Below are 11,698 nucleotides of genomic sequence, written 5' to 3' on the forward strand. Positions count from 1 at the left end.
AAAGAATCGAAGCAGTTTAAAGAGCTTGCCGTAGGCTGTCTGCCAATGCTAAGAAAAGTAATGGACATGGAATAACTGCCAACAATGTGACTCTGTCATGAACCTGCCTGTTGGAGCATTATCTTTCTTTCTTTCTTACTCTCTCTCCCTCTCCCTCTCTCTCCATCTGATTCTCTCTCTCACCATCCCCCCCCCCCCATCTCTCTCTCTCTCTGTCTTTCTGGCTGTATTTTGCCTCTGTTCCTCTACAATAATGTTATTTTCCTGGGGAAATGTAATGCCGTGTGAAAACTGTCTCAACACCGACACGCCAGAAAACTGTCTTAACAAATCCGTCCATTCTTCGTCTCGCCGACGAAATCAGTCAGCCATCTCTCGGCTTTACCCCGCCGGTTTGTATGTGTGTGTGTGGGGGGGGGGGGGGGAGGAGGTGTTCGTGGCAGAGAGCTATAGATAAAGAGAGAAATAACAATAGGAAATATATATATCTTACATACTAATCTATTATTTTCATATATTCATATTTATATGAATAATTATGCATGTATCAATACATATATACCGAGAATGAGATGTAAAACCCCATAAGTCGATATTGCGTAATCAATGATATATTAAGCCTGGGATAATAAATGAACGCAGTACATTATGATAAAATGAAACTGCTCAAAGAACAATCACTAACTCTCGTTCCCCCCTTTTCCACTTTTTGAATTCTTAAGGTGTCGGTCAGACGACGGAACTTGATTAGTTTCTATAGAAAAAAAAAATCCCCACATCCATCTTTATGAAAGACTAACTCCAGCTCGCTTTGCTTTCACTTTTTCGTCATCACCACCATCATCACTTTATAATCATCTTCTTCCTCTCCCATCCCCGATCGTTCTCCTTTTTTTTTTAATGTCTCTTATCGTATTGGCCACACCCGTCGATATCTGGGCGCGCGGACTATACACGAGCAAGACTACAGCTGTAGCTCACTTTAACTATTAAAGCCCCTTTTACATTTTCACGGATAGCTTCCAGGATTGCCACGGATCGTCATCCGTGGTGTTCCGGAGTGCAAAACCACGATTTTTTCTTAATGCCGGTGTAAATACGATCCCAACTGGGTGTCTACACGGAGAGTTAGGGTACCTACATGGACAGACAATGAGCACGGACAACACCGGAAACAACACGGAGCTATAAAACACGGACATCAAGTGAAGAGTACGGATGCAACTCGGTCACGGTCCTTCACGGTCCTTCACGGATATCCCAAAAATGTTGACAGATAAAGTTTTGCTTGTAGGCGCTTATTAAATTTTGATACTTAATCATTCTCGGGCCACATTCCTCCAGAGCTAAGTACATGAACAATCCCAGAATGATCCCGTAACAATGATACGTGATAAGATCCGTGAAAGTGTAAAAGGGGCTTTATCAAGGTTTCATCTTAGTATTGAACAGAAGACGCTTTGTACTGACCTGGAAATAGCAGTGACGTGAAAATACGTATAAGACAACTCGATTATCAAAGATATTCACCAAAACGTCGGAATGTGTAAATGCGCACTTTTTCCTGATACAATCTTTTCCCATCTATTCGACTTCGTAATTATTTTCTTGTCTTTTTTTCTGTCTCCTCCCCCCCCCCCTCTCTCTCTCTCTCTCTCCCTCTCTACCTCTGTCTCTCACCCTCTATCTACTTTCTTCATATTGCTCGGTCCTTGGGAAGACAGTTTTTTTTTTTTCTTGGGGGTCGGGGGTCGTTGTTTGTGCGTGTTGTTTCTTTCATGTTCTTTGTGCTTCGAGGAAAGGGCAAAAAGGGCGTTTGGTCGCTCTGATAATGTGCTGAGGCAATCAGCAAACCTGTACTCGTACTGGTCGCATTGTTGGATTGGAGTCGCCCCGCAGCACACAGGATCAAGGATGGTACGTTCGCTGGTGATACTCGCCTGGATCCTCGGTACTGCTTTGCTGCTGGTGGATGCGGGCTCGATCTGCCCAACATACTGGACAGAATTCGGCGGACACTGTTACAGGTATGCATAATACACGTCAGGGAACAAGTGATGAAGTCTAGCTTTTGCCACGTCTTGTCAGCGGCAATTGAAAGAAAAGAAAAGGGAAAAGAAGAGGATATCTCGCTCATATGAAAGGGCAGCATGCACAATATTTCCTTTAAATGTTATCATTATAGTTATCGTCATATCATCCGTTCTTATATATATATATATATATATATATATATATATATATATATATACGTTTAGACAACTGCACATAAAGACAGTTTGTTAGACACTACGATAAAGCTGAGCGGTTTTTTAACGTCGATGAAAGGCAATTGTCAATACCACAGGACAGTACCACAGGAATTGTCCTGTGGAATTTTGGGACGTACCACAGGACAGTACGACAGGAATTCCTGTGGTAATTTTCGACGTATGCCACAGCAGAGTACCGGTACCACAGGAACTGTCCTGTGGTATTTTGGGACATACCACAGGACAGTACCACAGGACATTACCACAGGATATTACCACAGGAACTGTCCTGTGGTATTTTGGGACATTACCACAGGACAGTACCACAGGAACTAATCCTGTGATATTCCTGTGGTATGTGTCCCAAAATCCCACAGGAAGATCATATGGTACTGTTCCACACAGAAGTACCACACAGCAAATTAGATGCATAATATCACACAGTCGTGCCCCATAGCAATACCACACAACAATACCACACATATACTATAGGAAGTACCACAGAAAAATACCACAGGATATTCTTTTTTTTCTTAACATTTTTACCAGAGGACTATCACATCAGGAGAATATCAAACAGCAGTACCACACAGGAGTACCACACATGAAAATTGTAAGGCAGAACCAACTGAAATAAAAAAAATATATAAACAAAAAAACACATATTAATATTCCTCAATTAATTGATAGATGAGTTATGCTGTGAATTATAGCAATTGGTTTGCCATTACTTAACCTGTCCTATACTCCTACAGTATTACCTATTTAGTGAAAGTGCTGATGTAAAGCATGAGAAATTTCATAAAGACTTCTGTGGTACTCCTGTGGTACTCCTGTGGTACTCCTGTGGTACAAATTTTTAGATAGCTCATGAATATTCATAAAAAGCACTCTAGATTTTAGAAAATACATAAATGACTTAAAAAGTCAAAGTATTAATGATGGGACTTACTTCGAACTTTATGAAAGATTGTCTAATTATGTTATGTTATTCCCAATATCATAGATATTGTTATGAAAGTGTAATTTCATATCTTGATAATAAAGTATAATCTAGTTAGTAACCATGCCTTAATGCTTTACGGATAGACGGCCATATACAGTGTGTCTCTAAAAAAGTAAACCCAACTTCAACAGCAAATTTTCAGAAAACTATAAAATATTTGCACATTATTTTTTCATGGTTAGATATCCAATAAGTCCTCTATCCAATGATACCACATAGGTTATGTAACTCTCATGCATGACTGAGCATGATTCAACTTAGTGAATGGGTGTGAAATCATCACTGTGGCAAGTTATTTCTTGCTATTGTCATGCATTCAGGGCATATTTGAAGTTAAATTTCTGTCAGCAAAGGTTGTTCCTGACACAGGCACACTTCACATGCTTTCCAAACATGGTACAGTTGACAATTGAGCAGAGAGTATTCCTGGTAACTCGATACCAGGAAACAAGAAGTTGCGTGGAAGTTCCCAGACAGGCAGCCTCCAACACAAAGAGCTATCTGGTACAATGTGAGAAAGTATGCTGATCACGGAACTTGCCACAGTGATGATTTCACACCCATTCACTAAGTTGAATCATGCTCAGTCATGCATGAGAGTTACATAACCTACGTGGTATCATTGGACAGGGGACTTATTGGACTATCTAACCATGAAAAAATAATGTGTAAATATTTTATAGTTTTCTGAAAATTTGCCGTTGAAGTTGGGTTTACTTTTTTTAGAGACACCCTGTATATATGTACTGATACAGTCGATGGCTACCTAGGAATAGGATATGACTATATAGATCTATTATAGGACTAGAATGGCACTTGGCCATTAGACTCTCGTTTGAGGTTTAGGAGTAGGACAGGTTATTAAGTAGGGCCATGTTTGTCCTGAAACCCGTCACTCACCTGTCAGGAATATGCCTTGATATGTGGCTAAAATTCTCCAAGATTTTTTTTTCGATCTATCCTGTGTGGTACTCTCCTGTGGTACCATGGTAATGCTGTGTGGTACTGCCCTGTGGTAATGCTGTGTGGTAATGATCGACCTGTGGTACTGTCCTGTGGTACTGCCCTGTGGTAATGCTGTGTGGTAATGATCGACCTGTGGTACTGTCCTGTGGTACTGTCCCAAAATACCACAGGACAGTTCCTGTGGTACTGTTCTGTGGTACTAGTCCTGTGGTACTGCCCTGTGGTACTGCCCTGTGGTACGTCCCAAAATACCACAGGAATTCCTGTGGTACTGTCCTGTGGTACTGCCCTGTGGTGATGCTGTGTGGTAGTGATCGACCTGTGGTACTGTCCTGTGGTACTGTCCCAAAATACTACAGGACAGTTCCTGTGGTACTGTTCTGTGGTACTAGTCCTGTGGTACTGCCCTGTGGTACTGCCCTGTGGTACGTCCCAAAATACCACAGGAATTCCTGTGGTACTGTCCTGTGGTACTGTTCTGTGGTACCAGTCCTGTGGTACTTTCCTGTGGTACTGCCCTGTGGTACGTCCCAAAATACCACAGGAATTCCTGTGGTACTGTCCTGTGGTACGTCCCAAAATACCACAGGACAATTCCTGTGGTACTGTCCTGTGGTACCGTCCTGTGGTAATTACCACAGGAGTACCACAGGACTTTTTCGTAAGGGATATCAGTTGCTGTAAAAACAACTCGACGGAAGAGTTCATTAATTTGAATAGATTACGCAGTAGGGCCTACACTCTGCATGCTGTAAGGATTAGAACCATGCAACACTATGTTGGCGGGCAGAAACCCGGTTTTATAGTCTATACTTGACCGAAAGATCGGTCTTTATCTTTTAGTGATCGTGAATTCTGTAATCTCATTGGTCAATCAACCACTGAATATATCCCGTATTCCGTGATAAGGTCATATTGTGCGCATGCGCTAAATCCACCACTGAATATATTCCGTATTCCGTGATATGACGTCATATTACACAGCTAGCTGCGCGTGTACCAAAGACGCTTATAGGAAAGTGCGCGCTAATCCTGTACAAAACAAATGGACAGCGCGTGGTCCTCAAGCGTATTACGCACATAACCTGAGACCACTAGACGCTTGATAAACGACAACAGCAACTTACGTATCTGGCTGCTACGTATACTGCAGTATCTTATGGCTTGTACGTATTTACAGTAATCAGCTCGCGAGACGTAGGCCTAAGTCAACATGGTCATGGCTGACAGCCGGCGATTTCAACATCATTCACGAAGGGAAATCAGCGAGAAGAAGGTTAGCACTTACACTAAAAGATAAAATCGTTACCCCCTGCTTGTTCTTACGAAATACGGGAAATATCTACGGTCTGGTGCCATATTCCATTCGGCCTTCGGCCTCATGGAATATGGCACCAGACCGTAGATATTTGCCCGTATTTCGTGAACAAGCAGGGGATAACTAATAGTATCTGGTTGTCGGGGATATGTTCCGCGGAGACTGCGTCTGGCTTCACGGATCCCCTCTACAGAGGAGAGTGATAACGTCAATGAAAATAAAAGACTCATCCGGACAGACGGATCTTTCTGTCTTAGTCTATAGTGGATGCGACGTCTGCGTAGTAATCTGGAGATTGTTGCTTGGAATCCAACCCGAGTATGTATGCTAATGATTGTTTTCATCACGGCTATTACTACAATATCGAATAATCGGCGCTTATTTTGTCAGTCAGTTTCAATTTAAAAAAAATAACAACAATACGGCACAAGAACCGTTGTCACCCTTACCAAATTATCCCACAATTCTAAGAAAGCGAAAAAGAGCTGTATCATAAGACCATGTGTATATTTCTTGCCTTTATCAGAAATTGTTTCTTCTGCACGTTACCCAAATTCTGGAGTACTTTAACAAATGTAATAAAAATGGGATCTTTCTCATCATTCCAGCGTTTGCGGCATTATAAAGACATAACGCATATTGGACAGACAATTAGCCCTTATAATGCCGTAGGCAGTGGCGGGTCCAAGGGTTGGGCACCCCGGTTGCGCGTTCCCCCTCCCCCCTTTATTTTATGTAAAAAGCAAAAGAAATAAAAAGACAAAAAGATGAAAGGGACGACGGGGGCCCCCTTAATTTGTTTGCAACAGAAAATTTCGCTGAAGCCTCTTTTATTTATTTCTCTCATTTTTTTTTAGGGGGGGGGGGGGGTTGTCAGCTGATGAAATCCGGTAGTGGCATCAGACATGTTTGTTTGCCCCCCCCCCCTCCCCCTCCCATTTACGGAATTCCTGGATCCGCCCCCTGCATAGGGATATTGTACTACAGAGGTCTCTATAGGTATGTCATGCCCTATTGAAACTTAAAAGTGTCGCCAAGAATGTGCAGATAATCAACTCGTCATGTCGATGTCCAGTAGGAAAGGTGATCGGATGACAAAATCTCGGATCGTCTACTTTCTTTTTCGTTATTGTGTCGTAATGTACAAAGTTTCATTTTGATAGTGTCAGTATTGATTTTCAGTTTGTAATTTTATTGATTTTCAATAGTGTTATTGTTGATTTTCAATTTGATATTTGCCATTCTGATCTTCATTTCTGATATTTCCCTGAATTAATCATACAGTAAAAATTATTTACTGAAAATAAAAAGATAGAATAGATGATATTACATACAAATTGAGCCTTTACACAAAAGCGGGCCTCCATGGCATAGCGGACATCAATCCGCTGGTAGCTGCTCACTCACTTGTGTATTTGATTGATTTTAGACTGTTCAGTAGAATATATATGAATATAGAATTGAGTTTCCCCATGAAGCAGCCCTAGGCTATTTGTTTGGGTTGTGTATTAATGAGGTTCTGAACTATCAGCTTCATTTTGCAATAATCTATTACAGACACTTCAGCCGCCAAGGAACGTGGCGTGAAGCCGAGACGCACTGTCAAAGTTATGCGCTGCCCTCTGCCGGCGACTGTAGCACGTACACCATAGCTCACCTCGCATCGATCCTCTCGCAAGAGGAGCAAGACTTTGTGTACACCTTCTTCGACACGAACGCGAACGCAGAGGTACGTCTGGAAATTCAAAAAAAAAAATCACATCAAACCACTTCGTAGTAGTGATAGCACACGCACCATTAACTTAGCTTTTTATCAAAGCCGTCTTGCTGTAATATGGTGAAGAGAGCCCATCCGAAAGCGCCAGCGCGAGGGCTCGTTTCGCTTGCCCGTTACAGCACGAGGGCCTTGACAAAAGGCTAATGCACCACCTACGTCAAGGTGCTGAAATATTTTAGGCTTCATGGTCTTCAATTCAATTCAACTGAATTGCATTCAATTGAGTTGAATTTAATTTATTTAAAGGAAACCAAAACACAAAGAGCAATGCGGATTGAGTAAAAGCAGCAACATTAGTAAACCATAGTGAAAGTTTGAGGAAAATCGGAAAATCGATGCAAAAGTTATAAATTTTTAAAGTTTTAGTGCTGGAACCACTGGAAAAGGAGACTACTAGAGCTAACGGTGTCATGTGTGGACAACAATATAAAGAAAATATAAAGAGAATTCAAAACAAAAATCATTTTTAAAGAAAATCAAACATAACATCAACTTGATACTGGCATATGTTAAGGGTAGTATTACATGTATTTCCCCTGCTTTCTGATTGTATTACGCTAGAAAAGTGAAAGCATGTTGAATTTTCTATTATCATTGTTTAATTCATAATCTTTTGCATCGATCGTCCGATTTTCCTCAAACTTTCACTGATATGTTCTACTAATGTTGCTGCTTTCTCTCAATCCACATTTTCTCTTCGGGTATTGGTTTCCTTTTAAACCACAGACCAAACACATCATCTGGGATTACATAAATCATTGTTACATAGAAATACGCGAAAAACATATATAAATGGTTTTACATATAATAATACCCATGATGTAAAATCAACAATAACGCTCACTGTAGACAGGCTGGCCTAAGAGTGCTATTAAAGATGCTATTTCAAGCGTATTTGATTATTGTAGACTCGACTTTGGTAAAGTAGGCTATAAGAAATAGAGTTCGGCCTTACAATTTATTAACAGGCATAGCCTATTACAGCTAAACCTGTCTGCAATCGGATTCCGTTCCTATAAAATAATGTCACATGGACCCTCTACGGTGCTTTTGTCCATGCTTGTCAACCATTTCCATTTTCGAAAGCGGTAGAATCCAGGCTGCCCACACGAGCAGTCTAGCTTGAAATCTCCCACAAACGGTAGAGTTGACATGTGTGTTTTATCTGTAATAACTGTAATGGACACCAGTGCAGTTAATCGAAGTAGCTGAATTGCAAATCATCTTTGCATAGTGATAATCATCGTAACAGAAAAAAAACCAGTTATTCTCAGTCGAAAAAATGTACCCCAAAGACATTAATATTTCGACCAAAATAAATGTGAGTTTAGCCTGCTTTCTGCGTTTGATGTCTATTTCAAGAATGAAAGTTGTACATAAGGGGATCTCGGAACGCGTGCTTATTTGCTTGTGCTCAACAGAGGATAAGTTCCGTTTAATCAATTTGTTGTTGCTGTTTTTGTTTTTGTTTTTGCCCAATTTTGCCGCACCCGTCTTCGTGACAGACCGACGCGAGACTTTGGATTGGCTTCAACAACGTCTACGAGGACGGTGGCAATTTTGAGTGGTCCGATGGGACCATATCTTTCCCACCCTACACCAACTGGAGGGGCCCTTACCCCGACGACGCGGACGACGACAGCTGCGCGCTGATTCCCCTGGGCAGTCACTACCAAAGCGCGTGGGATGCTGTGGCCTGCAGCACCAACACCGTCCGTCACTTCATATGCGAAGGACCGGCACGTACGATATAACGTAACAAGCATCATGTTACCTGATCTTGAACGGAATGTCGACTCGAAGATGGAATTAGGCTTGGATGTTCCCCACTGCATGTATTTGATAAATATCTGGTATATCTTTAATATCAGCAGACAATTCGTGTAAGATACAGACGTATTCTATAAGATAGAATGGACGGGTAATTGAACATCAAGGCCTGATGAGGGATATTTTATTCCCGTTTTTGGCATTTTCCTCATCATTATGAAAGAAATTGCCAGGAAACCATAAAGATTGATTCCATAGGGCCCAGAGTCGATTACATCCACTTTATACGAACCAATTACCTTTCCACTTTTCCATGCGGTATAAATCTACGCTAGGATGTCTGGTACTTGTTGTTATATTATTCTGTTTTATGAGGAGATGTATGGCGGTGAGTTGTTATGAGCAACTAAGAGATGAATGAAAATAAATACAAAAGAATACAGAGATCTTTGAAACTCTTCTGCAGTTTGGCTGTGTATAACTACTATGGTCTCTTGAACATTGGTCCAATCATTTTTCATTATGACGTGAAAACAAGAAATTCATACGAATCCCTTAGAAATACTGGTGACAACATAGCGAAAGGAGCCCCAACAACACCCAGGAGTCGCCACCGCACCTTCATCAATTTGAAAGCCTAGCCACCACCCCATCCCACCCTACAGACGGAGCAAAAGTGTTCATCATCCATTGAAGGTAAGTGGGTATCTCATTGACTTGGAGACTATAAGGTGGCGACATGGTAGCGACTCGAGTCCTGCTGATCGGGAAGTGGTCGCGAAGACGTCTCCGCGACGTTTGCTACGTAATTTTGTCCGCGAAGTCTCCGAGACATCTTCGACTTCAAGACCTTTTGGAGACTTGTGGCGACCTACTGGAGACGTCGCGGAGACATCTCCACGACTAAGAAGACATCTCGGAGATGTTGCGGCGACTTCTCCTCAACTTCTGGATGAATAAGTTGTCACCGTGTTCATAAGTCGTCTTGGACGAGTCCCCTTCTTGGCGAGAACGCCTGAAGCCAAATCTTCGTCTGTAGAGTCGCGGCGAAGTCTCCTCCAGTGAGATCCTATGACTCCTGAGTAAACATGACCCGCTAAAGCCTGCCTGAAAAGGAATGACTGATTCTGGGCCCGTTTGACCTTCATGGCAGAATCTTAGATTATACAGTGCACTCCCGTTACAACGAAAGCGGTTATAGCGAAATTTTCGTTTGAATAACGAAATCTTTTCCGAGCGCTTTTGACAAAGAAACACAAAAGAAATGTGTTCCGCTGGGGCGGATCCAGGAATTCCGTAAAGAGGAGGTGCGTTTACAAAATCAATGGGGGGGGGGGGGGGGGGAGGGGGGCGCAAGCACCCCTCACTCCATTTTTTCTTTTTATTTCTTTTGTTTCAACAAAAAAAAAAATAAAGGGGGGTGCGCCCGGTGCGGTCCTCCCTGGATCCGCCACTGCTCCTATAGCGACATACGTATCAGTAAAGAAAATACATAGCGGAACAAGCATTTACAGCGTCTCTGCGTGGGCAGACGTTTCACATCACTCTGCGTTCGCTCCGTGTGTCACGCACCGTATCCGAGGAGAAATTGCGTTACTGTACATTAATCCGAAATGAAATAATTAAAAAGGTTCGTTGTTCCGAATGTTCGTTATTACGAAACACACAAATTCTGATATACCTAAATGTTCGTTAATTCGTAAACGAAATAGGGTTCGTAATTACGAACACCGTATTCCGAAAGATCGTCAAATCGTTATTCGTATAATTCGTTCAGCCGACAGTGAAATAAGGTTCTTATTACAAAGTTCGTTAATCCCCAAAAGATAGGATTCTTCGTTATTCCAAATACTCCTAAATGGGAAAATGAAATGCAGTTCATTTATCAAAAAGTGAAAAAAAAAATACAACAGGCGAAAACACGTACGAAAAGCCCGGAATTACAAACCTTTTATCATTTTCGAAAAAAAAAAAAACAAATCTTTGGAATAACAAACCTTTCTCATTTTTAGGCTAACGAACCTTCGAAACAACAAACCATCGGTATGACAAACCTTTCTCTTTTTTGGATTGACAAACCTTCGTATAACGGAACTTATTTCATTTTCCATTAACGTACCTTCGGAACAACAAACCTCATCTCACTTCCGGAACTACGAACTTTCGGAATAACGAATCTTCGCAAGAATGAAGCTTCAATATAACGAACCTAATTTCATTATTGGACTAATTAACCTTCAGTATAAGTAGCCTTCGGAATACCAAACTTTCATGATAATGAACCTTTGGAATCGCGAACTGTAGCCAAATCCTAAACTATCACTTTTTATACATGTGTTTTCAAACTAGGCATGAAAGTGCTAACAACCTACATGGACTAGGAACGAAGGTCCTCCTTTGATCCCATCATCACCGCCGCCACCTGATTATGTGCATCTTAATGAATACAATATCATTCAGGTGCTTAGATAATGACAATTGCGCAATCGTGCATCGTCACTGACAAAAGAGCCATTTCCCTCATTGCGGTCTTATTTTGCTGAGGTGCCTTTTCAGACTCAACTGCCTTTGAATAAACACTGATGAAAGGGAGCAGCAAACATGACAAT

At 41.5% G+C, this 11,698-nt stretch overlaps 1 protein-coding gene across 1 annotated transcript; it reads left to right on the forward strand.

The window, feature by feature from the left end:
- Positions 1-1,914: 1,914 nt before the first annotated feature.
- On the forward strand, positions 1,915-9,062 carry LOC139712830 (echinoidin-like; the record flags this gene model as incomplete). The annotated part of the gene is made up of 3 exons (XM_071624622.1): positions 1,915-2,027; positions 7,100-7,271; positions 8,825-9,062. Coding segments are annotated over exons 1-3 (523 nt in total), but the record flags the coding sequence as incomplete, so codon positions are not given.
- Between the last annotated feature and the right edge of the window lie 2,636 nt (positions 9,063-11,698).

The sequence above is a fragment of the Diadema antillarum genome, unplaced genomic scaffold (assembly GCF_040938485.1).
Source record: "Diadema antillarum isolate AM-2024a unplaced genomic scaffold, OU_Dant_1.0 seq00001863_RagTag, whole genome shotgun sequence".
NCBI lineage: Eukaryota > Metazoa > Echinodermata > Echinoidea > Diadematoida > Diadematidae > Diadema > Diadema antillarum.